The sequence below is a fragment of the Acanthamoeba castellanii genome, assembly GCF_000313135.1.
Source record: "Acanthamoeba castellanii str. Neff unplaced genomic scaffold scf7180000084599, whole genome shotgun sequence".
Classification (NCBI taxonomy): Eukaryota; Discosea; order Longamoebia; family Acanthamoebidae; genus Acanthamoeba; species Acanthamoeba castellanii.
In genome coordinates, this window is record NW_004457442.1 from 1,120,513 (window position 1) to 1,148,485 (window position 27,973).

General features: G+C 58.3%; 15 protein-coding genes across 15 annotated transcripts; 6 read left to right on the forward strand and 9 right to left on the reverse strand.

The window, feature by feature from the left end:
- Nucleotides 1-33: 33 nt before the first annotated feature.
- On the reverse strand, nucleotides 34-543 carry ACA1_062100 (the record flags this gene model as incomplete). The annotated part of the gene is made up of 3 exons (XM_004339433.1): nucleotides 34-48; nucleotides 137-240; nucleotides 330-543. The coding sequence occupies 3 exons, from the start codon at nucleotides 541-543 to the stop codon at nucleotides 34-36; spliced, it is 333 nt and encodes a 110-aa protein (XP_004339481.1).
- Nucleotides 544-816: 273 nt separating this feature from the next.
- Nucleotides 817-2,372, reverse strand: ACA1_062110 (endoribonuclease LPSP; the record flags this gene model as incomplete). Its single annotated transcript, XM_004339434.1, has 4 exons — nucleotides 817-1,068; nucleotides 1,126-1,577; nucleotides 1,946-2,063; nucleotides 2,154-2,372. 4 exons carry the CDS (start codon nucleotides 2,370-2,372, stop codon nucleotides 817-819), a joined length of 1,041 nt encoding a protein of 346 aa, XP_004339482.1.
- A 199-nt stretch (nucleotides 2,373-2,571) lies between these two features.
- On the forward strand, nucleotides 2,572-5,404 carry ACA1_062120 (zinc finger, C3HC4 type (RING finger) domain containing protein; the record flags this gene model as incomplete). The annotated part of the gene is made up of 9 exons (XM_004339435.1): nucleotides 2,572-2,582; nucleotides 2,964-3,042; nucleotides 3,157-3,426; nucleotides 3,502-3,607; nucleotides 3,701-3,811; nucleotides 3,948-4,062; nucleotides 4,134-4,282; nucleotides 4,363-5,148; nucleotides 5,235-5,404. 9 exons carry the CDS (start codon nucleotides 2,572-2,574, stop codon nucleotides 5,402-5,404), a joined length of 1,797 nt encoding a protein of 598 aa, XP_004339483.1.
- Nucleotides 5,405-5,648: 244 nt separating this feature from the next.
- On the forward strand, nucleotides 5,649-7,180 carry ACA1_062130 (uncharacterized protein; the record flags this gene model as incomplete). The annotated part of the gene is made up of 8 exons (XM_004339436.1): nucleotides 5,649-5,842; nucleotides 5,932-5,994; nucleotides 6,085-6,199; nucleotides 6,288-6,353; nucleotides 6,472-6,573; nucleotides 6,656-6,838; nucleotides 6,906-6,978; nucleotides 7,116-7,180. 8 exons carry the CDS (start codon nucleotides 5,649-5,651, stop codon nucleotides 7,178-7,180), a joined length of 861 nt encoding a protein of 286 aa, XP_004339484.1.
- ACA1_062140 (uncharacterized protein) lies at nucleotides 7,071-7,876 on the reverse strand (the record flags this gene model as incomplete). Its single annotated transcript, XM_004339437.1, has 3 exons — nucleotides 7,071-7,176; nucleotides 7,255-7,314; nucleotides 7,449-7,876. The coding sequence occupies 3 exons, from the start codon at nucleotides 7,874-7,876 to the stop codon at nucleotides 7,071-7,073; spliced, it is 594 nt and encodes a 197-aa protein (XP_004339485.1).
- A 170-nt stretch (nucleotides 7,877-8,046) lies between these two features.
- ACA1_062150 (Nacylsphingosine amidohydrolase, putative) lies at nucleotides 8,047-10,141 on the reverse strand (the record flags this gene model as incomplete). Its single annotated transcript, XM_004339438.1, has 9 exons — nucleotides 8,047-8,192; nucleotides 8,310-8,493; nucleotides 8,572-8,697; nucleotides 8,778-8,978; nucleotides 9,073-9,189; nucleotides 9,303-9,421; nucleotides 9,491-9,593; nucleotides 9,736-9,885; nucleotides 10,007-10,141. 9 exons carry the CDS (start codon nucleotides 10,139-10,141, stop codon nucleotides 8,047-8,049), a joined length of 1,281 nt encoding a protein of 426 aa, XP_004339486.1.
- A 269-nt stretch (nucleotides 10,142-10,410) lies between these two features.
- On the forward strand, nucleotides 10,411-12,739 carry ACA1_062160 (aminopeptidase p, nterminal domain containing protein; the record flags this gene model as incomplete). The annotated part of the gene is made up of 9 exons (XM_004339439.1): nucleotides 10,411-10,485; nucleotides 10,565-11,013; nucleotides 11,127-11,183; nucleotides 11,262-11,396; nucleotides 11,484-11,651; nucleotides 11,770-11,921; nucleotides 11,996-12,244; nucleotides 12,366-12,448; nucleotides 12,533-12,739. 9 exons carry the CDS (start codon nucleotides 10,411-10,413, stop codon nucleotides 12,737-12,739), a joined length of 1,575 nt encoding a protein of 524 aa, XP_004339487.1.
- A 52-nt stretch (nucleotides 12,740-12,791) lies between these two features.
- ACA1_062170 (uncharacterized protein) lies at nucleotides 12,792-13,607 on the reverse strand (the record flags this gene model as incomplete). The annotated part of the gene is made up of 1 exon (XM_004339440.1): nucleotides 12,792-13,607. The coding sequence occupies one exon, from the start codon at nucleotides 13,605-13,607 to the stop codon at nucleotides 12,792-12,794; it is 816 nt and encodes a 271-aa protein (XP_004339488.1).
- Nucleotides 13,608-13,920: 313 nt separating this feature from the next.
- On the reverse strand, nucleotides 13,921-15,134 carry ACA1_062180 (peptidase, S54 (rhomboid) subfamily protein; the record flags this gene model as incomplete). Its single annotated transcript, XM_004339441.1, has 5 exons — nucleotides 13,921-14,181; nucleotides 14,270-14,398; nucleotides 14,501-14,592; nucleotides 14,667-14,760; nucleotides 14,829-15,134. 5 exons carry the CDS (start codon nucleotides 15,132-15,134, stop codon nucleotides 13,921-13,923), a joined length of 882 nt encoding a protein of 293 aa, XP_004339489.1.
- A 200-nt stretch (nucleotides 15,135-15,334) lies between these two features.
- Nucleotides 15,335-16,086, forward strand: ACA1_062190 (uncharacterized protein; the record flags this gene model as incomplete). Its single annotated transcript, XM_004339442.1, has 4 exons — nucleotides 15,335-15,469; nucleotides 15,561-15,692; nucleotides 15,723-15,741; nucleotides 15,833-16,086. The coding sequence occupies 4 exons, from the start codon at nucleotides 15,335-15,337 to the stop codon at nucleotides 16,084-16,086; spliced, it is 540 nt and encodes a 179-aa protein (XP_004339490.1).
- A 194-nt stretch (nucleotides 16,087-16,280) lies between these two features.
- ACA1_062200 (Ubiquitin fusion degradation protein 1, putative) lies at nucleotides 16,281-17,728 on the reverse strand (the record flags this gene model as incomplete). The annotated part of the gene is made up of 7 exons (XM_004339443.1): nucleotides 16,281-16,489; nucleotides 16,625-16,795; nucleotides 16,866-16,981; nucleotides 17,047-17,118; nucleotides 17,202-17,332; nucleotides 17,417-17,535; nucleotides 17,692-17,728. 7 exons carry the CDS (start codon nucleotides 17,726-17,728, stop codon nucleotides 16,281-16,283), a joined length of 855 nt encoding a protein of 284 aa, XP_004339491.1.
- A 578-nt stretch (nucleotides 17,729-18,306) lies between these two features.
- On the forward strand, nucleotides 18,307-20,401 carry ACA1_062210 (RNA pseudouridine synthase, putative; the record flags this gene model as incomplete). The annotated part of the gene is made up of 8 exons (XM_004339444.1): nucleotides 18,307-18,348; nucleotides 18,387-18,833; nucleotides 18,927-19,092; nucleotides 19,193-19,380; nucleotides 19,483-19,571; nucleotides 19,608-19,675; nucleotides 19,798-20,068; nucleotides 20,143-20,401. 8 exons carry the CDS (start codon nucleotides 18,307-18,309, stop codon nucleotides 20,399-20,401), a joined length of 1,530 nt encoding a protein of 509 aa, XP_004339492.1.
- Nucleotides 20,402-20,945: 544 nt separating this feature from the next.
- On the forward strand, nucleotides 20,946-21,992 carry ACA1_062220 (lipase, putative; the record flags this gene model as incomplete). Its single annotated transcript, XM_004339445.1, has 2 exons — nucleotides 20,946-21,482; nucleotides 21,528-21,992. 2 exons carry the CDS (start codon nucleotides 20,946-20,948, stop codon nucleotides 21,990-21,992), a joined length of 1,002 nt encoding a protein of 333 aa, XP_004339493.1.
- Nucleotides 21,993-22,158: 166 nt separating this feature from the next.
- On the reverse strand, nucleotides 22,159-23,935 carry ACA1_062230 (C2 domain containing protein; the record flags this gene model as incomplete). Its single annotated transcript, XM_004339446.1, has 6 exons — nucleotides 22,159-22,670; nucleotides 22,750-22,831; nucleotides 22,921-22,991; nucleotides 23,064-23,252; nucleotides 23,355-23,751; nucleotides 23,882-23,935. The coding sequence occupies 6 exons, from the start codon at nucleotides 23,933-23,935 to the stop codon at nucleotides 22,159-22,161; spliced, it is 1,305 nt and encodes a 434-aa protein (XP_004339494.1).
- Nucleotides 23,936-24,097: 162 nt separating this feature from the next.
- ACA1_062240 (myotubularin, putative) lies at nucleotides 24,098-27,832 on the reverse strand (the record flags this gene model as incomplete). The annotated part of the gene is made up of 14 exons (XM_004339447.1): nucleotides 24,098-24,333; nucleotides 24,440-24,541; nucleotides 24,635-24,697; nucleotides 24,774-25,494; nucleotides 25,598-25,701; nucleotides 25,778-25,880; nucleotides 25,973-26,009; nucleotides 26,118-26,251; nucleotides 26,327-26,456; nucleotides 26,547-26,634; nucleotides 26,722-26,832; nucleotides 26,925-27,087; nucleotides 27,401-27,499; nucleotides 27,626-27,832. 14 exons carry the CDS (start codon nucleotides 27,830-27,832, stop codon nucleotides 24,098-24,100), a joined length of 2,298 nt encoding a protein of 765 aa, XP_004339495.1.
- Between the last annotated feature and the right edge of the window lie 141 nt (nucleotides 27,833-27,973).

The window sequence follows — 27,973 nt, forward strand, 5'->3', positions numbered from 1 at the left end:
TGGTTGTTCGCTGCAGCAGCTCTGGCGAGTGGTTCACACACGATTGCCCTGCTCAGTCTGGAAGGAAGAAGCATTCAATAATGAGGAGGCTGGGCAAGAAGCGCTTGGGACAAGTACCACCACGCAGACGAAGAACAAGATCAATCACAGCATGCTTCTGGATGTTGTAGTCACTCAAGGTACGACCATCCTCCAGCTGCTTGCCTGCGTGAATGAACCGCTGCTGGTCGGGCGGTATGCCTGCACTCATTGCCACCAGAAGGGCCAATTAAAAAACAAACAACAAACAAATAACTAATAACACACAAGAAACAAAAACGTGGGCTTACCTGCGGTGAGGGAGATGAGCTCTTTGAGTTCGAGGATTTTCATTGAGGGCTCCACCTCAAGGTGCATGAAGGTGCGCCCCTTGAGCAGCACCGTGTCTGTCTTGTCCTGGAGCTTCTCAACATTGCGAGCATCGTAGAGGTGCTTCACCTGCTCGTACAGCGCCTTATCCACCTCATAGGTGCTCTGCGTCAGCGTCACTATAAACACAAGCATTGGTGCCAAGGCCGTTTTGTTCGCTTTGTTTCTTCTTCGTTCTTTTGTGGTGCCAGGTTTCAGAGAAAGCATTCCTGGAAAAAATTGCAGGGAAACTGTTCACTCCATGCTCAACCGTTGCCGTTTATTCGGACCACTCAGTTGGCAGGATTGGGGCGCCATGGCGCAGTCGGCACCGCGCTCCCCTAGTAAGGGAGAGATCATGGGTTCGATTCCCATTGGCGCCATCCTACTCTTTTTTTCGCTGTAAGCCTGCACAGAAGAGCAGAGGCGTCAAACCTCTTGCCTCGCCTTGGTGGCTCCCGTTGTCCTCTCTTCTGTGCCTGGCCCGCATCCCTGGAAGTGCACCTCTGCTCGTTCCTTGGTGGCGGCATCGCGTGGTCCCCATTCCACCACGACGGAGGTGAGGAGGAACTGTTGGCCGCACATGAGCCCGCTGGACTTCTTCGCCAGTGCCTCGCCGTCACGCGCGTGCTGTCCTACGATGTAGGCCAGCGAGATGTGCCCTGGCCCACTGTAGGCCACCTGCCCACCGCTGTCAGCAGAGATCAAAAAGCAGTATATGAAGCGATGAGGCTGCACCTTGCCGCCTATGGCCGTGGCACATCTTTCTCGCAGGTTGAACAGGCGGTTGTGGCGGTCATCGAGTATGGGCAGACCGAGGCAGTGCACCTCGCGCCGAGTAATGCGGGCCACACGATTGTAAAACATCTCACCAAATCCAAGCTCGATGGGTTCTTCTTGGCTCAAAATCGCGCGCAGGGCCTTCACCTTGCCTGGCGCATCTTTGAGCTGTAGGAGAAAGGTGACGTGAAAGTGTTGCTCTTCCTTGCCGCCCTCAGCCCTCGTCCTCCCTTGACTGTCGCACGTCCATTCGCTGGGGATGCTACTCCCGAATTCGTGCAACTGGTCGTAGATTTCCTTCGGCAGCTCCACCTTGACCCACCCCAACCGTGCGGCATCCTTCTTTCCGCAAAGCTTCTTCATCCTCAGCTCCTTCTTGTCGAGAAGACCCAGACGAGGGGCGGTTCCCCCTGTCCTTGGCCGGTAAGGAAACATTCTCAGGGAAGAGAACGTGTCCGTTGCACACTCAAGGCCAGATCTCCTGTTCTGCATGGTCAAGGTTGCTGCATACAATGCTACACATACACATGTACTCAAGGGTGAAGCTCGAAGATGCCCTCCACCTCGGTCGGCACGCCGAGCGGGAGAGAACCAACGCCCACGGCGCTCCGCGCACCGACGCCCGCCTCCTCGCCGAAGATGTCCCTGAACAGCTCGCTGATGCCGTTGATCACTGATCCGCAGTGACCATGCATCGCCACGCATATGAAGGCAAGGAGGAAGGAGAAAGTGAGCGAAAGCACACACTCGAGCAGGCCATAGAAGAGGCTCAACTCACCCTTAGGCTGCATTTCAAAGTCAGGAGTAGAGTTGACAAAGCCGACCAGCTTGATCACGCGCTTGATCTTGTTGAGAGAGCCCAGTTCGGCCTTCAGCACCGCGAGCATAGAGAGGCCCTGTTGTGTGGCGCAGGGTCAGTGCTCTTCGGACGTGGAATAGATCAGGACCCTGCAGATTGAGTGAAGAAAAGAAAGGAGTGAACGTACGCACAAACGAGCTGCCTCATGGCCCTCCTCGACGGAGACCCCATCACCGAGCTTGCCCTTCCGCGGCTGGTTGGTCACAGGATCGAGCGGCAGTTGGCCCGAGGTGTAGGCGATGTTGCCCACCACCACGACGGGCTTGTAGACCGCGATGCCCTTGCTGGCCTGCGGCAGCTGCAAGCCCAATTCTTCAATCCTCTGCTCAGGGGACTTCGCTTCCATCTTCTTACGTTCGGGGGCTTACGTCAGCGCGCAGTTTGAGTTCGGGCTGGAAACGGGCAGAAACTTGGAAACGAAACTTCGAGAGCTGGATAGCGACACATTTCGTGGCTGTAGTATCTGATTTTGCTTGCCGATTTCCATCGCCAGCAGCGTCATCTCCATCCCTTTTTGATTTTCGCTTCCTCCTCAGCAAGTCAAGATGGGTGTCGAGTACTCGACCTTTCGCCCAATCACTGCTGCTGTGTGCGGTCAGTGCCGCATTCTCAACTTCCCAGGTAGGTATCCCATTCTTTAACGATGATGGATTTTTTTCCACATCCTTCACTATAAAGAGTGTTTTTTTGACGCATTAATCTGCAGGTTGCAGAAATCACAAGCAACTCTTGAGTCTCCCGTATGGCGTGGACAGCGTCAGCACGCGTTGTTCAGGAGCTCGCTGCGATGTCAATACTGCAAAATCTAGATTTCCCTGTGTCGGCTGCGCATGCAAGAATCACGACATTTACAGGTGAGCCCCCACCCAACACCTACATCTATGTACCGAGCTCATGTCTTCATCTTTTGCACGCATGTGGAACCGTGTGGCCACAGAATAACGTTGTCCGATAAAGAACTTGAGCGAGCAATCGTTGCCTTCAAGCATCGGTGCGGTGTCAAGGAGCCAGCCCAGGTACGTCAGCGAGCAAAACACGTTCGCCTTCTCTTGTTTCTTCACAACCATCATCTTTTACATTGCGCTTTTTTTTCACCTTGCACTGACTCACGAGTATTGCTTTGATAACAGGTCAAGCTCGCGACGTGCCTCTTGATCTGCACGGAGTGTTCCGCGACTCTCTTTCCCATCATCAACGACAAGCTGTGCGTGGCGAACTCCACGGGTCAGCTGGTCGACGAGGCCGGCCAAGCCGTCGACCTGGCGCTGTGGCAGAACCACTTCACGCACTGCCACGAACGGTGTCCCGGCACCAAGGGCCGTGAGTTCCTGGCGCGCATCGACATCATCCTGATGTTCAGCGAGCTCGACTATGCGAAGAAGAAGATCAAGGGAACTGCCGTTGGCCGGTGGTCAGACTTCAAGTACACCACCGGGCGCGTGCGGTCAGCGATCCACTACAGCGCGCCTGCGCAGCCTGCTACAGGTGCGCCAGCTCCACCGCCGTCTTCGGGCCGTCCTAGCAGCGTCGAAAGCCTTGCCGTCACCGTCGACCCTCGCCAAACGCACCCTGTCGCAATAGGTACCGCGCTCCTGTGCGGGTCCACGCAATCCATAACCCGACCGGCAGTGAAGGTGGTGGCTAAACTGCCCGTTGGTTCGTCGGTTCTTTTAGGCGTGTGCAAACAGTGCCTATTTGTCAATTTTCCCGGCTGTGCCAGGCACAGGACGCTGCTCACCAAGCCTTACGAAGTCATCGACCGCCAGGGCAAGACCACTTATGCTGGTACAGTCGGCCACCATCGTCATCGCCTCTCTCTCTCTCTCTGCTAATCGTGTTTTCCGTGTGCTTGTAGGATGCCCTGGTGAGGGGTGCGACACCAACACACGGTTCGCCAACTATGTGTGCGCGGGCTGCAAAGGGAAAGATTTCTCCTGGTACCACATTGTGATGACGGACAAGGAAGGCGACTTCCTCCTCAAGGCTTGGCAAGGCCGTGGTCTCGGCTTCTCCGCCAACTCGAAGTTGGCGCACAGGTACTTCTTTCGCCCGCATTTGCGCGCCCTTTTGAAAGGTGGTCAGCTGCTCACTCTTTTGCCACTTTTAGCATCACCATATGCAATCTGTGCCTGTGCGCGGGCTTCCCGGGAGCGGCATCCAAGCTCTGCGAGAGCAAGCAGGGCAAACTCATAAGCCCCGTCACCGGAGCGCCCATGGACGTTGCCCGATGGAAGGACAGCCACGCCCACCTCAACGGTACACAGCATCACCACTTGCATGTGCGCCCCCACTGTCTCCTAATGCTCACCATTATCCCCCCCCCCCTTTTTTTTCAGGGTGCCCTGGCGTGGGTCGCGTGGACGTGCTCATGCGCGTCGACATGGTTTTGCACGGACCCGAAGTGCAGTACTTGGCGCAGAACATCCACGCCTCGGCCCGAGGCCACTGGAACGCTCTGTTCGTGCAGGCTGGTCATTACTTTGACCCGAATAGCGCGGCGCCCCCACCGGCCGGCGCCTACCCGCCTCCGCACTCTCCCTATCCTCCTCCGCCCACCACCGCCACCTCGCCCGCGGGCTACCCGCCCCAGCCCTACCCGTTCGGCGCCGCCGGACCGGGCGGATCGGGCGCCTATCCGCCGCACCCCACCATGCCCTATCCCGGCTATGATCCTATGATGGCGCCTCCGCAGACTGCGCCGTACGGCCCGCCGGGCTCCATGCCCTACCCCGCCTCGCCCTATCCGCCGCCCTACCAGCAGGGTGGTGCGATCGGCGGCTCGGGCGTCTATCCCACGACCACCGGCTACCCGCCCGCGCCCACCAGCGGCGCGCTCCCGCCACCGGACGCCTCGGCCTATCCTTACGCTGCGTACGCGGCCACGACGACCCCCGCCGGCGGCGCTCCGACGAGCTCGCACTTCACGGCGCCGCCTCCGCAGCCGCACTCGGCATCAACGTCCGTCGCCGGATATCCATTCCCCTACGGGCCGCTCTCCGGCTCGGCGACGATGATGCACACCGCGGCCGCGCCTCCGCCCCAGGCAAGCGCGCCCTCCGCGCCGCCCGACGACCTCTCCTCCAACATGGCGCAGCTGTCGCTCGAGAAGGAGCAGAAAGAAGGTACTACACGAGCCATCATCATCATCGGGGCCAACGAGCCCTGTGCTGATCGATGCGATCTTTGGCTTGCAATGTGATCTTTACAGATGAGTCGCTGTGCGTGATCTGCCTGTGCGAGAAGAGGGACGTCATCTTCTACAAGTGCGGCCACCTGGCGGCTTGTCACGACTGCGCGCAGCAGCTGAAGAAGCACCAGAAGGGCTGTCCCATCTGCCGCCAGCCCATCCTCGACATAGTCAAGGTCTACAACGCCTGAAAAGAGAGGAACAGAGCATGCCGATGTACACACCACCCATTTTTGTTTTATCCTAACACACTCGAATATTTCCCTGGCCTCCAAACATAGGGCTCAGCTCGTTGCCATGAGCGAGGTTGTGCCTTGACGATGATTCATGTTCATCTTGTGCGTATGGTGGATAATTAGTGAAAAAGCTGCGATTTATTCAGTAAATATATTATGATATTTTTTATTTATTTTTTGATTTATATTTGCACGAGAGATGGAGTGGGCAGCGTATGAGGAAGTGCCTGCGGGGGGCGAGAAGGCGGGGGTGGAGCCTGCGTCGCCAGCGGCTGTGGAAGAGGAGGAAGAGGAAGAAGACTACATCGGCCCGCGTGCATTCAAGATTGATGGCGAGCTGGGACCCGACGCCGGTCCGCCCATGGATGGCTTCGACTATCTGCGCCGCGTTCGGTTCTTATTATCTCTTCCTCCTTCCTCCTTCCTGCATGTGCTACATGCCCAATCTAATGAACAAATCTGACCTCGTGCTGCCAACACAGATGGGAGGCGAAACGAGTGCCCAAGGTGGTCAAATCAAACATCGACCCTCGGCAGTATGACAGGTACGAGACGACGGACGTGGTTCAGAAGACTTGCTGCTCCTGTGCTCCAGGCACTGACACGCTGTTGTTCCCTCACTCTCTCACACACAGCCGGCAGACCACCTTTTTGACGCCACCACCCGACATCGCCGAGTGTCCCGAGGCTCTACGACCCTCCCCCGAGTGGGAGAGCACATTCCTCCTCAACTTTGATGCCCTGCGCAAAGTACTACACCACCCACGACACACCGCACACCCGACACACGCAAGCACCACACAGTGTTGATCGTGTTTGGGCCTTCGTCTTCTGCTAGGATCTTGCTCATCGGTACGAAGCGATGCCCAAGCCGAAACTCGCACAGCCGCTTCCCTCGATCAGGGTGCGTACAAACCTCGTCCGCTTGAGCTCGGGATCAGTGTCGAACAACAAAACAGAGAGACAACGTCGAACGCGAAAACGCTCAACGCCTTATCTGACTCGCCCTGCAGGACGCACAGCGGTGGAAGCAGATCAACTTGGGCATACATCGTCACGGCGACGAGCGCACACTAGTCACGCCCACTCGACCCACCATGTCGGTTGTCATGACTCTCGACATCGTACGAACGCCGTTCCTCCTTCAATGCTCATCGGCCACACACTGTGGTGCTGCTTACTCGAACAGCGACCCACGACACACAGGTCTCGGTGAGGCAGCTGCTCGAGTACCACATCCGCTGGGCCAAGAAGGCCAAGGAGGTCGACGAGGTGCACACACAGTGGCTGTATGCGCTCCTGTCGCGGCTGGACAAGCCCATCGACGCCGACATGGCCTCCGCGCTTCGATCCCTTCTCCGACGGCTCGCCGAGGATCGGTCTCGCCTGGTACTCTCTCCATGTCGTGTCGTGTCGTGTCGTGTCGCACTCATCATGGGCGCGGTCTCCTGTGCAGGAGAGTCAACAAGATCAAGCACTGCCTGCGCTGAACATCCTGATCACGATCATCGCCAAGTACTTCGGCCAGGGTGGGTCATAGGCATAAAGGAAAGGTTTGTTAAAATAGTGAAGGAGAAAGGGAAAGGTGAGAACAATCGAGGCCTCTTTCCCCTTCTCTCTCTTAGCTCTTCTGTGCGGGCAGGTCTCCCTCCTTCTTCTCCGCCAGGATGGCGTCTTGCCAGGCTGGTCGAGCTTCCGGTGCCGCTGCTGCTGGCCCGCCAGGCCGGCTAAGTGAAGAAGAAGAAGAAACAATCGGGTGGGGTGAGTGATCGCCACACCCAAGCAGGCTCGCGCACGTAGCGTACCCAAAGCGCTCGGCACCGGGTGGCTTGTTGAGATTCTCGAGGTTGGGGGCCACGTCAGGGCTGGCACCATGCGTCGCGAGGGTGCGCGCACGGAGCCTGTGCGCGTTTCCTCTTGCGGTGAGACAAGCGCTTCATCTCCACGTTTCCCAGAATTCCATCCAACAGCTGAAAGATGAGATTGAACGGGTGGGTACATGTCGCGCATGGAGGCTCCGAGAGGGGAGTTGAGCTCGCTCAGTCGGTTGATGCACAGGCCCGAGGTGAAGCCGAACCCGGTCAGCAGGCCGGCCACGGTGGTGGGCACGAAGAAGAGGGCGCGCGGCAGCGGACGCGTCACGCCGCGCACCTTGCGCAGCCACAGGTCGCCCACCACGGCGAAGGCCACGCCGCCCACGCCGCTGGCGGCACCCACCCGCACGGCGCAGTAGCGCAGGGCCTCCTTCTCCTCATCGCTCCATTTGTAGTCGCGCAGGTGCTCCTGGATGCTCTTATTCTTCTCTCGCTGGATGGCCTCCCACTGATTCTTCACCTTCTCCAACTCGACGCGTTCCTCGGGCGTCAGCTTTTCGAGCTGCTTCGCGATCTCCTCCTCATCGAGCTGCTGTTGTCGGCGCGTCTGCATCTTTATAATTGATTTTGTTTTCTTTTTACTTTTTATTTCTCTCTCTTTCAGTTCGCTCATGGTGACGTCAGCACCACCGCACAGCCCTGTTGACTTACAAGAAGAAACTACTAAAGTTGGGTGGTGATGATGTGGTTGCATGTAAAGAGCAGAACAAACACAAAGCGTGATTAGGGCTTGGGCTCGGCAAAGAGGCGCGCCATGTCCAGGCGGATGAAGGGGCGCTTGTAGGCGGGCACGGCGTTGGGCGCGGGTCCGGCGTTGGCCAGGTAGACGTGATCCGACGCGAAATCGTACACGGCAATCTGCATGTCGCCTGATGCGATGCGAACAATGAAAGAGTCAGCTCGGGGTTGCTGTGTGTGTGTTGTGTGTGTGTGTGTGTGTGTGTGTGTGTTGTGTGTGTATGTGTGTGTGTTGTGTGTTGGCGTACCGGTCTCGCCCTGCGAGGTGATGTACTTGATGGTGTTCTGGGGCGTGATGCTGCCGTAGTACTGCTGCAGGAGCGAGGAGAAGCACACGTGCTCCGAGGGCTGGGGGTGCTTGTCGAGGTAGACCAGGCCCTCCATCTTCGGGTGGTCGGGGTACACCGGGAAGTTCTTCCAATCCCAGATGTGCTGTGAACAACAACCAATAGCAACGTTAGTTAAGAAAGCGCGCTGGGCTGGGTGATTTGGTTGGTGGTGGCGGCGTACCAGCTTGTCATGGGTGTAACCGAAGGCGGTGAAGGTGTTGGTGTAGTCGCCCAGGCCGACGAAGATGGCGCAAGTCCTGCGCGCCGCTTCCATGCGCATGGTCGCATCGGCGATGTCGGTGTCATACTGTACGCGTGTGCGAAAGATGGTGAGATCAATCAACTTGCCGCTGTCCGTGTGATTGCATGGCGGAGTGGTGGTCGTACCTGCATGATGTCGCGCAGAAGGAAATGCCAAGGCACGCCAACACGAGCGAGGGTGCCGTTGTAGCCGGCCCACACCTTCTCGCACACGCCCATGTGCGACGACGAGTAGCCGGAGATGGTGCCGATGAAGCCGGCCCAGCCGAACGAGGCAAAGGTGTGGCCGTCACCCTCGTTCGGGTGGTACACCAGCACAGCAGGCATCTGACCACGCCCAACATGATGGTGTTAATTTTATTATTATTATTATTATTATTTGAGAGATATAATTAGTCAAAAGTTTGTAAGGAGTGAGTACTTGCTGGAAGGGTCCGTCGGTGGACCAGTCGAGGGCGCGAAGCTGGTAGAGGGTGCCGTTGGTGTTGGCGATGGCCTTGCCCCAGGCGCCGAACATGCTGCAGGCCGCTTGGATCAGCTGTCGACGGCGCCCGAGCATACGATCGTGAGCGGGCGCCAAGCGGTCATCATCATCACCATCCAACATCATCACAGCCACACGGGGCAAAGCAGCGCGAACGAGACACGTACCTCGGGGAACATGTGGATGCGGTAGAGGGTGGTGTAGTCGGTGCCGGAACCATCGGCGATGCCGCGGATCTCGTCGAAGAAACGCTTGGGCGTGTAGGCCTCGGTCATGTAGCCCGTGACTGCGCGCCAGCCCACAGACGTCAGTCAGAAAAAGAGAAAAAAAAATAAATATAAACATGGGAGCGTACTGTCGAGAGCGGCGTCGACGCCAGACTCGGCGATGAGGTGCTGCAGCCACTCGGGGAACATCTTCAGGTACTGGTCGATTTGGGAGTAAATGTACTCCATGATCTACATATTATACCATAAAAGCACTCATGAGTGTATGCGCCCACATGGTGACAAAAAATGGAAAATAAATAATGTTGTTATTAATAACATTAAAATGACAAAGAGAAGCAGAACACGGGCTAGCAGGACGGGGTTGGTGTACCGAGGGCCAGAACTTGGGGCCGATGTCCTTGAAGAGCTGACCCTGCGCGTAGCCCATCTCGTAGGCGGTACCATAGAGGTGCACGATGTACACGGGCGGAGTCACGTTGCGCTGGATGTAGAGCTTGCCGTTGGGCACTGACTTCACAAACTGTGGTTATGTGCAAGAGCCATCAACATAAAATCATCATACAAGATGAGAAAGCGAAGAAATAACGAAGATGTGGGGGGGGGAGAGACGACCAAGTTGGTTGAGTTTGATGGGGCAGTACCTGAGGGGCATCGTCGTAGATGGGGGACAAGTTGGGCTTTCCGGAGCAGCCGGCGGCAGGGGAGGCAGGTTCGAACGAGGCGCTGGCCAGAGCCAGGCAGAAGCTGAGAACCAGCAGAGCCGCGACGGACCTCATGGCGCGGTGTTGGCCGTGTGTACAACAATCTACAAGAAAAGGCTCACGCCCCGGGGCGAGCGGTGTGCCGTAATCGGCGAGCGAAAGGTGGCCAGACGTTCTGGTTGCGCCGCTTTATCACCTAATATTTTGAATTCCAACGTCACACACGCTTAGCATACACAACATTTTGCGGAATTTGTAATATGTGATTGCTGTCATCCCGCCCAATCGGCAGACGTATGACGAGCCGCAAGACCGGCCACCGGTGGCGGACGTCTCACCACGACATGGAGGACTTGGAGGGGAGGCCGCTGCTGCTGGGTGAGAGCCTCGGTTCCCGCTTCTCCCGCTTTTATGCCCTGGTACCCCACCCCCACCCAAAGATTTGTTCTCATCCTTGTGCCCTTCTTCTCAACGCTCGTCTGCTGGTGGCTGCCGCAGTGGGGCCGCACCCTGACCGCCTCGCTGGCCGTGGCTCTCGCCGTCGCCCTGGTGCTGGTGGTCGTGTTCGTCTCCCTCTACGCCGCCGAGGTGAATGACAAGACCAGCGACTCGTCGGGTGGTGGCGATAGCGGGTTTGTGACCAGCTGCGTGGCGCCGTTCGAGCCGCCCACGGAGGCCTGGCTGGCGACGATGCGGCAGGGCCTGCGGCAGCGGCTGCTGAGCCCGGCCGTGTGGCAGGACGAGGCCGGCGGCGGGGCCGACGGGCTGCTGCTGCTCGTAGGGCTGGACCTGACCTACCGCAACGACGTCGAGCTCGAGTTCTACCAGGAGACCTCGTTCCTGTACCTCACCGGGGTCGACGAGCCCGGCTACTCGGTGCTGATCGACATCGCCTCGGGCCGCACCACGCTCTTCATGCCCGCGCGCGACAGCACCTACGCCATCTGGTGCGCGAACCATCAAACTCGCACGAGTCTGTCCCATGCGTGTCGTGTTATTTGGTCGTGTCGTTGGTCGTGTCGTGTCATGCACTGAACGTGCGTGCTCTACCCACACACAGGAACGGCAAAGTCCTCCAGCCGGCGGAAGTCAAGGCCAAGTATGGAGTCGACGAAGTGTACGCTGGCCGATCGCATTCTTACACCACACGTACCGTGTCTTACTGTGTGCTGCGTGTTTGCGTGGTGCGTGGCAGGCTTTATGCGCCCCAGCTTGCGGCTGCGCTGTACAACCGAACGAACCAAGCCGCTCTCCCAGTCTATACTCTCGTCGCAACGGCCGGACAGAGATTCCTGACCAACTACACCGTCGACAACTCGACGCTGATCAAGTGCGTCGCCACTTGCCGCTATGACGCAGCTGTCGCTGCGGCGAGCGGGGGTGATGAATGGCTCTTCTAACGCGTCGGCGTGTCTAGGGCGCTCAACTTTGTCCGGCCCGTCAAATCGGCGGAGGAGATCGAGCTCATCCGCATCGCTACCGACGTGAGTGCAGCGGCGCACGTCCACCTGATGAAGTCGATCAAGCCGGGCGCCTTCGAATACAACATGGACGGCCTCTTCATTAATCTGTGCTACGCTTGCGGGTGCCTGCTCCGCCCATTTCCCCTGGAGAAGCGCATACGCACACCACCGCACACGCAGCCGCACGCGCACGGTTCTGACGCGTTCGATTACCATATCGTGCGCGGCTCCTCGTGCCAGGCTGGCGCACCAGAGCTACCGGCCCATCGCGGGCGCGGGCGAGGCCAGCGCCATCCTCCACTACACCGACAACAACGCGGTCATGCAGAACGGGCAGATCTTCCTGGTCGACGCGGGCGGCCAGTACCTGGGCTACACCACCGACATCACCCGTACGCCGTCGCTTCGCATCGCTGGTCGCGCCAACCCCATTTGAATCTGATGACCGACGCGCTGCTGCTTGCAGGGTCGTACCCGGTGAACGGCGAGTGGACCGAGGACCAGGTGCTGGTGTACGAGCTGGTGCTGGACCTGCAGACCAAGGGCATTTCGATGATGCAGCCCGCGGCGGACTACCCGACGCTGTCGGCCGAGCTGCGGAGCTACTATAACAGGCTCCTGCTGAAGGCCGGCTTCGTGCAGGGAGAATTGAGCGGCCTCGATGCCAATTCCATCTCCACCTACTTCTGTCCCCACGGCTTCGTTCATCACGTCGGTGCGCAACACACACACATACCACATCGGCACGACGCACACACACCACACACCACACACCACACATCACTCACACGCATACCCGCAACTATTCACTCACACCAATCTCTCGCTCTGATTAGGTCTGGACGTACACGACCCAGGCACCATTGGCGTACTGAAGCCGGGCTACACTCTCACCATGGAGCCGGGCCTCTACTTCATGGTGCGCGTGCGCTCACTGTGTGCGTTTGTGTGTTTCTTTTGCCCTCATGCGGTGCTGTGTGCGTGTGCGTGTGCGTGCGTGTAGGACGCGCTGTTGCGACCAGCGCTGAACAACAGCAAACTGGCGCCGTACCTGGTGAAGGACAAGATACTGCATTTCCTCGACACCAAGTTTGGCGGGGTGCGCATCGAAGACGTGGTCCTCATCACCGCGCAGGGCAACCGGGTCCTCTCCGCCGGTGTGCCCAAGTCCGTCGCCGCCATCCAGCGGCTCATGCAACCCCAACACTGATGCCCCCCCCCCCAATGTACATACATTGCATCTTCTTACATTGCACTGCATTTCATTGTTCGACGGGTTCCAAGGCCCCACTTACGCCGTAGGCGTCGAGCATCTCCTCGAGCAGCTCCTCGTGCCAGACCAGCTCGCTGGCGGCCCAACGCCGCCACAAGACTACCACGCCCCACCGCGCCCACCGGCCCAGCTGCGCCCTGGCCTCGGCCTGCCGGTCATCCACCACCTCACCACCTTCCGTCGCCATCGTCATCGCCGTCTGCTCGGCGATCGGTCCCGAATTGTAGGCCTTGGCCGCGGCCGCAGCTTCAGCGGCGTGGTTGGGGTCGGCCTGCCAGGCGAGCACAGCGTCGATGCCGCTGTAGGGGTGTGTGCGATAGACGCTGCCAGCGCAGCGGCGCTGTGCGGCGTTGATCTCCCACATGATCTCGTCGCCGTCGAGGGCGCCATCGACCCAGACCCGCTCGGCATAGTAGACCTGGCAGCCGCTGCCGCCGACGCGGTGCGGCGTTATCGCGACCCGCTCGGGGCCGTGGGGCCGGCCATTGGGTAGTCGCCAGGTCAGCAGCTCGACGTCCCATTGGGTGGAGCGGTAGGTGGTGATTGCAGAGGGACGGGTAAAGCGGTCCTTGGCACGCGCCTGGAGCCCAGCCGCGCGGCCGACAGAGGCCCAGGACCGGGACACGAGGCAGAGGTGGTAGAAGCTCGTCGGGTCGTCGATGCGGTCGAATACCCACTCTTTCAACTCTATCAGCAGCCCGTCCAGTGTTAATTCTGCAAGAGAAGAAGGGCAAGAAGTGGTGTGGAGGCCTCCTTGAGCCATGCCGAGCTCCTCGTGTGTCCTTTTGCGGCTAATGCTGGTCATGTTTCGACAATGGGTGGCTTACGTCTGTGCCCGAATAGGGACAATAAGCTGTCGGGGCGGACTTTTTCGAGCGATAAAAAGGCACAAACTGAAAAGAAGGCAGAAAAAACAAAGATTGGTTGCATGCTCCGCATACTTTCTCGAACTTGGACTTTGTCACATCATCTCACCATTTACACTCACGTTTATATGTTCCCTCGTGAGGGAAAGTAAACATAACGCAAACACATCAACCAGTAGACCAGGTCTGGTCTTACCCGAGAATGCACTGTACACTTACTGTACACTTGATTGTGAGGGTTTTACCAAGGGCTCAGGAGAGGCGGTAGCCTCGGCCGGCAAAGCTGCCGCCACGGCCGACAGAGTAGTGCGGCGACGCAGACGGCTGGCTGGTGGCGGTATATGGCCCTGGCTGGTGCGCGTAGCCATGAGATGGTGCATGGCCGCCGTTCGTGTAGATGACACCGTCGCGCAGGGACCTGCCTCCACCGCCGCCGCTTGCTGACGGTGGGAGGCCGCCCAAGAAGAAGCTCAGCACAAAGTCGACGAGCTCCAATATGGGCCGGAAGACGCCCTGTTGCATGTGCGGTCGTGTGTGTGTGTGTGTGGTTACCGATCACGTCCCAAGCAAACCAGGTGGCACCTGCTGTGTCAGAGCGTACCTTGACGTAGAGGATGCCGGTGAGAATGCCGCACAGATGGCCGAAGAAGGAGGAGCCGGGGACGAGCAGGTGGATGAGCACCAGCTCGAACCAGTAGAGGTACTGCGTGGGCACGAGCATCCCCATGAACTGCAGGCCGTTCGGTCAGCGCAACACAACAAGTAACAAGTGTAAGCACGAAGAAGAAGAAGAAGACAGCCGCTAGCAGAGAGCAAAGTGGTGGGTCTGTACGTGAGAGTACGGGGAAGTGGAGTAGTGGGTGGTGACCACCTTGAGCGCGAACAAGACCGCCGAGAAGCCAACAGCGCACGAGTTGTAGGGGCCTGTATGTGCGTGCACGTTCGCCCAGATCAGTGCAGTGTCTAGAGGAGAGAAGAAGCAAGAAGGAGAGACGCACCTGGCATGTCAGCGAAGCGATCCAAGAGGACGCTTCCCACCACCATCAACATGTTGGAGACGAGAGCGAACAGGACGACCAACGTGGCGAATCTCTGGTAGCCGGCGTACATTTAGAAGAAGAAGCACTGCGAGGAGAGGAAGTGGGAAGTGAGGTGGGTACCTTGCTGCCCATTCGCGGCTCCAAGTCGCGGCCCTTCCAGAGGAGGGACACCATGTTGTAGTAGAGATGCATATCGTCAAGATGAAAGAAGGAGGCAAGCAGCAATCGCCGCAGATCCAAGCGATGCCACACCATGCCGGCTCCTATGCACACGTCATAGATCGACAGCCTCGTATCGACGTAGTGGAGGAGCACATTGATGGCCCCGACGATGAGCGTCACGGGAGGAATCTTGTCGAACCCAATTTGGGCCACCTGTAGGGCGAGCAAAATCAGCCCTGCGTTGTTTCCGCCTCTTCGTCGCATCTTTCGCCTCTGAAATCTAATTTCAATTGAAAGATTTGTAATCAAACGACACGTCACTTGGGTTTGAATTCCTCGAATAGTGGCGGGAGACGGCTTTTTGGCCAATTTTCAGGTTATTTCACACCTCTTTTCAAAAGAGAAGAAACAATACGAAAGAGAAATGAATTTTTAAATACACAATAAATACCCCACAGCGCAAGATGCAGCAGGACCCAGCACAACAGGCCACGCCATTTGGCGTCGTGGTGCCCGGCAAGCCGGTCATCACCACCGCACAGGCCATCAGCCCTGGCCGATGGACCGTCCTCATCCCTGACGCTCAGGCCATACGCCAGGTATCACCCTTCAATCAAAAAATACTTGCCGTGTGCCACATGCTCACCTCGGCCCTTACCTGCATCATGTTGTGCGTTTCCGTCCACCCAGTTGACTGTGTTCCTCACTCAACCCATCCAAGACCCGTCGTTCGGACTGACGGTGTACATCAGCCCGCCGCCCTACCAGGAGTGGCTCTATCTGGGCGCCGTCTCCAACAACCTCCCCTCCAACATTCTCCAAGTGCGTTGGCCGCCCGCCTTTGTCACACAGCCCTTCCAGGCCCAGCTCGGTATGTGCGTGTCGTGCATATCGTGCGTGTCGTGCGTGTCGTGCGTGTCGTGCGTGTCGTGTCTCATGGCCAGTGAATGATGATGGTACAGGGATTATGTTGGAGCCGTCGTCAGAGATCGTGAAGAAGGTGAGCCCGGTGCCGCCACAGGAAGAGGAGTACCGGCTGTTCGCCAAGTTCATCGCCGACGACCTGTTCCGATTCATGGAGAGCTTCAACAAGCAGACCGACACGCGGAACGAACTGCTGCTCATCCCGACCAAGGTGCTCGACATGTGGTACGAGAAGTTCAACACCAAGTTCAAGCACGACCCCTTCTTCTGGACGAGGAAGGACAAGTCCTAGTAGGAGCTACCCCACAACTTGCCTCACCACGTCGTCATCATCACCATCGTCATCAACGACATCGAGTAGAAAGACTGTAAAGGATAGGAGGAAGCGGATAAACAAGAAGAAGTGATTGACCTGATGATGATGATGTCTGTACATGTCGGTTCAAGGCCCCTTGACGTTGATCATAGCTATGAGTCGAGTCTCGTCTAGCCTCGGAGCGAGTAGCCGGCGCCCGAGAAGGGCACGAACTTCTTCTCCTCCTGCGGGGCGGGCTTCTTCTCTTCCTCCTTCTTCTTGCCTTGGTCCTTGCTGGCCGCTGGGGCGTTGGCCTTGGCGCTGGCGGCGGCCGCGGCGGTGTTCCCCGCTCCAAAGACCAGTCCGCCCGGCTTTCGCGTCGAGTCGGCCGCTGGTTTGGCTGCCGACAGCGACGGAGCAGAAGAGGAAGAGGAAGAGGAAGAAGTGGTGGGCCTGACGACGGGCTTGGACGCCGACGAAGAAGTGGAAGAGGAGGATGAAGACGAAGAGGAGTAAGGGGTGCTTGAAGTCGCACTGATGGACCTGCCGTCGAGTCTGAAGCCGGATCCGGGGAAGGAGGGCTTCGGCACCTCGGGCTCAGGCTCCGCCGGTTTGGCCCCGGGCGCCTCCTTCTCCGTAGCCTTGCCCTTGCCCTTGATCGAACTCACGGCCGCTTTCTCCAACTGCTGTCGGCGCGCTTGCTCGGCTGCAGGACCAATTTAATCAATCTATCAATCGCTGCCCGACCGTCCGGGAGGGGGCTTTAGAGTACGTACCCTTCTTCAGCTGGTCTTCTGAAGGGGCAAAGTCGACCATCACATCGGCCTCGATGATCGAAATGGCGTGAGAGGGGGTGTCAGGCTTCACCTCGAGCACGTTGATCTCATAGTTCCTGAATGGAGAGGGTCAGTTTCACATGCGTAAGGGGAAAGGCTGCGCGGAGCTCGTGATGTGTACTTTTTGTTGTAGTTGATGATGATCACGTCGCCTGCGGTGAGGGCGGACCAGTTCCTGAGTGCGTTCTCCAGCCTGGAGTAACGAACAGCGAACAACCAGTCGTGAGAATGATAATCCCAAGATTGGGTGGTGAGGCCGAGAGTCAAAGTCCGTACACTGCCTTAGGGTTGGTGAGATCCAAGAAGGTCTCGTCGACGGGCTGCAGCTTCGTGTAGGTGCCTTTGGGAAGGGTGGCACTCTTGACATTGATAAGCTGGCCCTCGGTGAGCAAGAGTTGTTGCATCATCTGCACACCGCCGCAACAACAAGAGGATGTACACGGGCATTAGCGTACGCGCTGGCGCCAGAAATAGAAGAAGCAAGGGTCTACCCAGTGAGGAAGGTAGCACAAGCCCTCATCAGCCACAAACTCCAGCACTCCGCAATGGGTGACGCGCCCTTGCGAGCCGCTCAGCTCGAACAGCATGGGGTATTCAATATTGAGGCGCGCTACACAAGACGCCGTGTTAGTGCCCTCAGAACAGATGGTGAAGTCTCAATTGAATAACGTACCGAGAACATCGAGTGCAGATGCTGGCAAGATTACTGCACAGCATTTGGGGTTAGCCTAAAAGAAGAGCACAACGATGGCGTGGGAGAGTGTACTCTTGCCGCCGTTCTCCAGTTTCTCCTTGCCCATCATCGCCACCGAATAGCAGCGGTAGGTGGATTCAAACCGTGCGCCCTGCGGGAAGTTGAGGATCCCCTGCGGCAGCCCCGTCAGATTCCAGAAATTCTGCAGCGATCGATGTGGGGTTGGATAGGATCAGCACATGTGCCAGATGATTCACACAATCTGGAGAAAAAGGGACACCATTTGGCTTTGCTTGCGTAAGGCGTGCTCTCGTTCTGTGTGCGAGGTGTGTGAGGTTCTTGATCTTTGCGTCGTGTCTGCCGATGACGTAAGCAAAGGGAAATAAAGAGAAAAGGCCCAGGGGTCGAGAAAATCAAAGAAGAAAATAGAGAAGATGAGAGCGGCTGTGAATGGACGAAGGCGTCTGCCGATTGCTGCTGGCACAACCACGTACGCACGCGCTACTGGTGTGCCGCATATATGGCAAAGAGGATTCAACGGAGCTCCGGCTCGGCAATCTTCCGTCCATTCGATACCGCTGTTCGTTTCCCTCAATCACCTTTCGCATCGTTCCATCGCCACCTCGGCGCCCCCTTTTACTCGGAAAGGAGCGAAGCCGCTGCCGGTTGCAGACGACGGAGAGGAAGATGAAGACGGAGAAAGCGCTGGGTGGCGGAGTGATGATGAGGGTGAAGATGATCACGCGCCCCTGGCAAACAGCTTACAGAGTGCCGACGAGAAGCGGAGAAGACTGTTGAACAGCAAGCGGAGGGATATCAACAAGAAGGGGGTCACGTACCAAGGCGATATCGGCCCGGTGACCGCCGGAGCCGGCGTGCAGCTCAACGCCGACGACGACGGAGAGGAGGATCTCGTAATGGTCGACGGTCAAGGCGATCACTATGAAGACGACGACGGGACCGAGGGTGAAGAAGCGCTTGAGCTCGATGCCGCCGATGATGAAGAGGATGATGAAGAAGAGGCTGGGGACGAGCAGGGTGTCCCTACCGGAGACAGGCCCAAGCCCAAGACCCGCGACAGGCGGCGCGTGGTGCCCGAGGGCGATGCCGACATGCGCCTCGATCGGTGGCTCAAGCTGCAGCTTCCGCACCTCCCCAACTCCCTCTTCCAGAAGCTCCTTCGCAAGCGCAAGGCACCCCTCCTCTCCGCCCTCGTGTGTGTGTGTGTGTGTGTGTGTGTGTGTGTGTGTGTGTGTGTGTGTGCTGACGCTTTGCGTTAGATCCGAGTGGTTGGTGCGGCGGAGCAGGTGGTGGACGAGGAGGGCGACGCACCAACGAGCAGCAAGCGGACCGCCAAGCTGGACGGGAAGCGACAACTGCAGGTGGGCGATGTGATCACCTACCCGGCCTATCTTGACACTCTCAAGCTCGACGCCAAGCCTCGCATCAAGCGGGAAATGAACCCGCTCTCCGGTGCACCCGCGCGCATCACATCCTATGTTATTATTATTATTCGTTCTTATTATACGAGCAGCTCCCGCGTGTGGTCTCTAGCTCACACGTTTTTGATCAGAGGAGGACACGAAGCTGGCGCAGAGTTGGGTCATCTACAAGGACAGCCGCCTGATTGCACTCAACAAACCGCCTGGCCTGCCCGTGCAAGGTGGGTCCGATGTGGGAGACAATCACCTGGGTAGGTTCCTATCCGCGCTCAAATTCGACAAGGAGGAAGTACCAAGACTCGTGCATCGCCTGGACAAGGTACACATGGAACCACACACACACACACACACACACACACACACACACACACACACACACACCACGGATACATTGATTGAACACGGTCATATACAAACACAGGAATGTAGCGGTGTGCTCATCATGGGCCGATCCCGCGCCGATGCTGCCCACTTCACGTCGCTCTTCAAGAACAAGCACGTCACCAAGCAGTACTGGGCCGTCCTCGCGGGCGTGCCCAACCCCAGGTCCGGCCGGCTGGCCGTGCCTCTCAAGGAACTCGGCCAGGGCATGGGCGTGGCAGCCAACATGCAAGGTGAGCGCCTCTCACTCCCCCCCCCGTGATTGTTGCCTGTGTGCACATTGCAATGTGCTCACACTGCGCGGCTTTCTTATGACGATGGTGCTGATGATGACGACGATGACAATGATCCATAGACGAGGGCGCGAAGATGGCGGTCACCCGCTACGAGACCCGCGCCGATGCGACCAACGAGGTTTCGTTTGTGGAGCTGTGGCCGTGGACGGGGCGGAAACACCAGCTGCGTGTCCACTGCGCGGAGGTGCTCAAGGCGCCCATTCTCGGCGACGACAAGTACGGCTCGCGCGAGGCCTTCGATAGGTTCGAGCTCATGCTCGACAACATCGACAACCTTCACCTTCACTGTCGCTCGCTCGAGATTCCGCACCCCATCAAGGAGAATCAGAGGTGCGTCTTCTTCATCCTCCTTCCGGCCTGCAGAACTCGAACAGCCGTGTTTACGTGTCGTGTGTTGTGTGTAGGCTACGGATTGTGGCAGCTCCGCCGACCTACTTCCGCCGCACGATGGATACGTTCGAGTTTAGCGAGCACGACGCGCCACTTCCTCCCGCCCGTGTGACGTCGACGGCGGGACTCAAGAAGAAGGCTCAAAAGGAAGCCAAGAAGGCCGAAAGGGAAGCCCAGAACAGAAACAAGAAAGCGAGATCGGCCGAAGCGGCAGCAGCCAAAGGAAAGCAGAAGAAGAAGGAGAGCAAGCCAAAGAAACTGCACATCAAATGAACCATTACCCCTTTTACCACACACCACACCATCAACGTCGAGCCGCGATTCAACAGCGCCGTCGCTGCAGTTCTCCAGCCGCCATCAGATTCCCATACGGTCATCGTCTGGTCAACTTTGGCTTGGCTGGAGGCCGCCAGGTCGTCCAACTCCACGCGCTCGCCTGGACGAGCAGCTTTCCTGCTGGACAGCCGCATGGACGAGCTGCTTTCCTGCAGGAAGCCAGCCTTTTCGGCGGGAGCAGCTCTCTGCCTGACGCGGCCCTGTTGGCTTTCCTTTCTTGAACAGTCATTCCTTACTTGGCCATGGGATTCTCTGAGATGCTGACGTGTCCAGCAAATAAAGGGATTTTTCCGGGTGTCGTTTTACCCAATTCGGAGCTCTGTCGCCCACTCAGGAGCGTTGCGTACTCCGCACGCGTGGCGCAAGGCGCCTACATAAGTTCCAACCGACGAAGAAAGACCATTCTCAACAACCACCTCGCCAGCACCACAACAAGTCGAACATCACAACAGCTACCACCCCCACAGCAGCTAACATCACCATGAGCTTTCTCGTACGCACACTCGGCCGCCTCTTCTCGACCGCTGCCTCAGCTCCCACCTCGACCACCACTACTATCACAACTGCTTCTCGCCCCACCACCACCATCCCCACTACTACTACGACGACGAGGTCATGCACCACTCCCTCGTTGAACGTTTCAGACTTCTTTTCTTTTGAGAACGACGATATCACGACAACCTCCTCGACCATCACCGAAGAAGACGACTTCTGCCTCCTCGCCGAGCAGCACGAAGACGAAGCCGAAGAAGAAGACATCGCCTTCTTCTCGAAGGAGGAGGCCCTCGTGATGGCCAACTACTCGACCCTCGCCTACTTCCCCCTGGCCGACAATTGCAAGGCTGACCCGAGCTTCACCGTGAGCCGCTTCGAGACCGACCTTTCAACGGCCTACGTGCGTGCCCAGGGCTCGCGCGTCGTCATCACCTACAAGGGCACCGATACCGCGACGGACTTCGCCACCGACTTCACCCCCTGGCCCGCCGCCTGCCCCGAGCTTCTGCCCGAGGGCGGGCGCGTCCATTCGGGCTTCCTCGCCGCCTTCCGAAGCACCTGGCCCCAGGTGCGCGCCACCATCGAGACCCACGCCGCGAGCCAGGGCCTTTCCATCGCCGAGCTCGACGTGACGGTTACCGGCCACAGCCTCGGAGCGGCGCAGGCCACGCTGGCGGCCCTCCAGATGGCGCAGCTCGTGGCGGCCGTGGACCAGATTCGCTTGGTCACCTTCGGCTCGCCTCGAGTGTTCACGCACGCCGGCGCGGCGTTCTTCAACAAGCTCGGCCTCGGGGCGCGAACGCTTCGCGTGGCGGAGAACGACGTCGATCCGGTCACCATGGTGAATCTCGGATCTTTGGGCTTCAAGCATGTGGGCCTCAATCTTCGCGTGGAGAAGCCCGCCACCGCTTGGCACCATCTCATGGACGGCTACACGGGCGGCTTGTTGGCGGCCGCCTTCATCCCCACGTACGCCGTGGGTTCCCGCCGCGCCTTCCTCTACACCTGCCGCCGCATTCTTCGCCTCATCTAATGAGTCGAGTCTCTCTACCGAGGCGATCTGATCTCATCTTGTCAATACAATATTCGTTTCTTTTCAGAATCTTGTCGCTACTCTCGAACGGTAAGAGTCTTTGGGGTGGTTTGATCTCTCTCGATCTGTTGATGACGTATGAATTGTCCAAAATCGTTCATAGCGATTAGCTGCCGAGATCGTCGTCGACTTCGAAATGGAAGATGTCGTCGTAGGACGACGTGCTCCGGCCCATGCTCCCCACGTCCGACGGAGTTGAGTCCTGGCGGGCCATCCGTGGGCGAGGCCGGCCGCTCCCGCTCGGTCGCATGCTCAGTTCGCCTTCGAATCCGATCTCCTCCTCGACCGAGCCCTCCGTGACGGGCTCCACGTCGCTCGCCGAGTCGAGGAGATGGCGCGGCGGGTGGTGATGGCCCAGCGGCAGACCGATGCGCTCCTCCTCGTCGTTGCCCACCAGGAAGTGCGGCTTCTTCGGATCGCTGACGAAGGCCTCGGCCTTGCCGTCGACGGCATTCACCTGCTCCTCTTCATCGCCTTCCATGGGCTTGAGGTGTGCGGTGCAGGCATCGGACTCGCTCTCCTCCTCGTCATCGTCATCGGACCAGTCGTCGGCAGGCTGGAGGTGGGCGACCAGCTTGCCCAGCGATGATTGCTTCTTGATCTTTACGTGGATCTCGCCTGTGCGGTAGTACGCGACGGTGGTGAGTACAGAGCGAACGTATTGAATGTGAACTCAATTGCGCCATGTGTGGCGTACCAGGAAGCGCGTTGGGGATGGTGGACTTGAGCTGCAGCCACATGTCCACCTCTCGGTCCAGGGGCAGCGGACCCAGAGGCACCTGTCAGACGCAAACAACATGCACCCTTTTCTGTTATGCACACATACATGATGACGATGACAATGAGAGCAGGCAAGCCTGTGACGTACGTCGATGACGCCCAGCAAGTCGTCTGACGCCGCCGACTCACTCTTGTCCAGCACCTGCACCGATATGGAGTCTGTTGCAACACCAGCCCGGTGAGCGCCGATGCACCAACAATAGCAGGGAGGCGACGGGGAAATGCGCATACCGGAGACGCCGACAAAGTACTGCTCGTTCCAGACCGGGTGGGGCGTGTGCCAGCAGACGGACGACTGACGCAGGCGGGACACCGACGTGACGACACAGTAGATGTTGGCCGCCAGGGCCTTGGGCCGGGACTTGCCCGGCCGCATGTCGCGCGCCTCCAGCACCACCACCTTCGTGTCCTGCCACTTCCCTGCGAGGTCGTCAGTCCACAAGCGTGTGCGGTGTGCGGTGCGGGTGCGGCGTGCGTGTGCGGTGGGGTGTGTGTGTGTGCTGTGTGTGTGTGCGCGCGCACCAAGCGCTTCCTCTTCGGCTTTCTTGCGAAGTTCGGCATCGGCGGCGTCGAGGCTCGTGCCCTGATCGGCGTCCGGAGGCGAAGGCGTGAGCTGGACCTCCTCCTCGAGGCAGCCGTCGATCAGATCGAGGTCGGTCGCCGATGTGAAGTGCTTCACGAGGAACGGCGGACGGCTGCGGCCGCCGTCGAGGAGGAACTGTGGGTTGACGTTCATCATGAGCGCGTTGAGGGCGCTCGGGGCTGGCTCGGACGTGGCGGTGGGCAGGGCCGAGCCGTCGCTCGGGAGGAGGCCCATCTTCTCGTAGGCCATGCCCACGTGCTGCGCCTCGAACAGCTCGTCCCACCCCTCGCGGGTCTTCAATCGCTTCGTCGCCATCCGCTTCGCTCGCTCCGTCCACTGTACAATAAAAAAAAAGTTCGCTGATCAGCAGCGACGCACGTACGCGCCAGTACACACACACACACACACACACACACACACACACACACACACACAGCACGTTAGCAGCAGGGCTGGGTAGGCGTACGTGGGTCTTGTTGCGATTCTTGTAGAACTTGAGGAAGATGTTGAGGTTGTGCATGGCGTGCGCTGTGAGCTCCAGTTGCAGATGTCGGACGACCAGGAGCGCATTCCGCGTCTCCGACAGGAGCCACCTAATAGTAGTGATCAAGTGGTGCGCAACGTGGGTCGGCCATCTGACGTGATCGGCACAACGCCGGGTGGAAAAGCAACAGTGCAAGAGCTACCTGAGGGAGGCGACTTCCATGTCGCCGGCGTCGGTCTGGTACCAGACGAAGAGAATGTCGTCGGGCGCGGCGTTCTTGGCGGTCTCCAGCACCTCGTTCCAGCCCTTGTAGTCGAAAAAGAGCGCCTCCGTCTTGTTGATGACCATGCCGGCCTGGGTGAACTGTTTCTCGAGAAAGATGTCCATCTCCCGGTTCAGCGTGTCCTCGGGCGTGAGCCACAGAACCACGTCGCCTGCGCCCACAACAACCACAACAATGCGGCAGAACCTGGTCAGCGACTGACGGTAGTGGTAAAAATAAATAGAAAAGATAAAAATAAAATAAAATAAAATGCGCACCCGTCGAGAGGTGCTTGTTGGCCGTCGCGAGGGAGCACGTGGGGTAGGGCGCCTCGGAGCCGAGCTGATTCACGTCCTGCTTGGTGCCAAAGGACGACGGCACTGAAAGAGAAAGAATGAAAGAAAGAAAGAAGAAAGCCGGTCGGTGAGGTGAGTGTGTGCGATGCTGCTGCCACGACTTTGGTGGGCGGGTACCGTTGACGGTGCGGTTGGACTTGCGCTTTTGTTTGCGCTTGGCCGCCAGCAGCAGGTGCTTGACTGCGCATGTCACGAAGCTCGGGTCAGTGACTGACAGGCGTAGAGCTAGAGAGTGGAGGTGGTGGGGAGGGTGTACCGATCATGCGTTCGAGCCGGGCGGCCTCCTTCTCGGGCAGCCATCGGAGGTAGTAGTTACTCCACACGCGCTGCGACGGCGAGAGGAAGGAGAGCGCGTTGGGCGAAGGCACCAGGATTTTCTGCGGCAGCTCGTCCATGGTGCGCGGCGACAGGACCGTGGCCAATGCCGGCGAAGCCCCAGTGACGCGCGCCTGCTGCGCCTGCGATGGGACGCGCAGCTGGGGCACGGCCGGAAAGGACTGCGCCGCACCGCCGCCACCACCCGCGGCCGACAGCTCCTCGATTTCCTTGGACTCCATCGTGGCCAGCGTCTTGCGGCCCTTGGGCCGTCGCCGCCCCAGCAGCACGTTATTGTCGATGGGCTGCTCGGGCAGCATTTCCTCGTAGGCGCGTGGCCGCATCGCTGCAGGCGTACGCCCGATGGCGACGGTGCCCGACCGACGACGTCGGGCATAGTGGTTCGGCGAGTCGTCGCTGCGCAGCGGGGAGTCGTCGTCGCCGGCGTTGGGGTTGTTGGCGCCTGGCCTGGTGGTGCGCCGTCGATAGAGGTAGTCGCGGTTGCGGAAGAGGGCGATGTTGTCCATGACCTCGTCCCACAGCGAGGTGGTGGTATCCTCGACCTTGTTCTCCCGTCGCTCGTAGTCGCTGTCGTAGAGGAACGTGCCGTGCTTGCATGTGTACAAATTGTCCAAGACGAACAGCAGGAACTCCTCGTTATACTGGACAACGACGCAAGCTGTCAGCCAACAATGCAAAGGTGTGTGCCGTGTGTGTCGTGCTTGTCGTGTTGCGTGTCGTGTGCGAGTTGCGTGCATGAATTACCTCAAAATCGTTGGGAAAGAGTTGCATGGTGGTCCACACGCAGTCGATGAACTGTACAAAGATCGGTGACTGCGGTCGCGTGTCTCCGCCCAGCTGGTCGTGGCCTGCGTGTGAGTTCGGTCACGGTGTGAGCCAAGGCGAGACACATCGTGTGCGCAGTTGGTTAGCGTTGAAACATACCGCATCGCTTGTGAAACTGGTGGCCGAAGGAGAGCCACTCCTTCTCAACAAGAACGCAAAACCCACTTATGGTCCGGTAGAAGGAGTCCATCATAAGCTCCATCTTGATAGATTGAGACAAAGTCAGAAATAGGAAGCGTGAGTCCAGGAAGTTTTCTTCACTCGCTCAGCAACAATCGAAGGCCAGGAACGTACCATGGAGCAAACAATGCTTGTGCGATCCCAGCCATCGCTAAGGCGGTGGGCGAAGAGAAGAGAAGAGCGAGCGAGCGAGTGAGTGAGTGAGGATAACAAGCCAAGCTCGCCGAACAAGCGAAGGGGTTGGCTGCTGCTAAGGTACCTGCAGTGGATGAGCGCCGGACCGGGATAAACGGCCATGTGTCGCACCACGTCGTAGATGGCGGACAGCATCCGGCCGGTTCGGTCGAACCAGTCCAGCTGCGCCTCGTCCTTGATCGTTCCCTCCACAATCGCCTGGTCGTGGAGTCACCTCCAATTGTCAGCCGATCAAGCGAAGCGAGGCGTTGAGTAGAGTAGCGCAGAGTGTACCTTCTTGAGCTTATCTAAACTCTCATGCATGACATGAATATTATCTACATCCAAAAATGATACAACGGTGTTGGGATAGTCCTCGTAACCACCGCCCGTTGCTTTGTGCATCACCGCGGTGAGCTTGGGCCTGTGCGCATAAAGGTGATGTGAGTCAGGGGCTCAGCCTCATAATGACGGACACCACGGCACGCAGGCACGAGCGGTGGCCAAGTTGTACCTGACGTCAATGATTCGTACTGGCACCGACGGATTGATTGCCCCGAGTGCGTTGATGAACTTTTCGTCGGCCGATGATCGAGCGAACCCTTGATGAGTGGTGTTAAAGAAGGACGCTACACTTAAGAATGTGTTGGAACTGGTGGCTCCTGCTGGGCACAGCGTGTTGTACGTACCCAGTAGGCCGACTCGTGGCTGTGATGACCGACAGATCACGGCGCTCCCCGATCGCCAGCAGAGAGCGGGCAGACGGCACTTGACCCGGTACTTGGCGCATTCGTGGAGCTCTGCATCGCCGATGAACCGAAAAGTGAAACGTGAGGTGTCAGTGTGCCCGACACGCATTGTATTGTAAAATCAAATGGAGCTGTAGAGGTACCTTGATCTGTCATCTCGGACGGAACGACCAGCAGAGACGGGTAGGTCGGGCTCAGCTTAAAGTCTTCGTTGGCGTGAGATATGCGCCATGGGCCACCACCCCCTTCCGTGATACCCATTCGCCCAAACTCGAGGTAGGGATCGTACGACCACCGTCTCAGTCTCTGCGGGAACAGCGAGTGGCGTTAGTACGAATGGCAGAGGAGGAAGAAGACTATAAAGTGCGTGACACCATGTATGGTGCCTGTGGGAAGAGAGTAAGGTTACCCCAGAAGCTTGGTAATAAGGGAAGGCAAACAACGGCTCGGTTTTGGGTATTCGCAGCAGCTGTTGATGGAAGACTGACGCGCCTGAGTGTGGAGATTGAATGCGTGAGCAGTCTGCTGTTGGCGACTCTGAGCCACTGCGGGAAAGAGTGGGCGCAGGGAATGAAAGCGTACTCCTGTCGTCAGCAAAGACGAGTATGAGCGAATGCACGTCCTTGGCGTGCAGGGTCAGGTGCTTCCCGCTCCTTTCGGCGGTGGCGATATTGCTCAAGGCCATCACGCGCGCACCCTCCTCCCACCCCATCCTCTCCTGCTCAACGTAGGGTTGAAATGAATTAATACAGTATTATTTTGTTTCATAATAATCGGTACAAATTCATGCTATTATTATTTGTTATTATTTATAAATAACAAAAATAAGAAACAATTAAGGCACCTTGAGGAAGTCGTCGCCAGAGGTGGGATCGAAGATGACTCGAAAGTTGGTGACGACGAGGCGTCCGCTGATGATGCAGATGGCCGCGTTGGGCATGGACAGACCTATGCACTTGGTGCGCTCCAGAAGCGTTCGTTCGCCTGGCAAGTAGGACCGGTCGAAGAGGGTATGGGGGTCGGCTAGCCGCCGATAGTAGTACTTCCTCATCTTGAGCCGCTCTAGCGCATCACTTTCGCTGCCCAGGCCTCGCATTGATGAAGTTGCAGCAGCAACCAGGGCAGCAGATGTCGAGGTGGTCGTGGTGGTGATCTGTGAGGAGGGTCCTACGGCAGCCGCCAAAGATGGAGG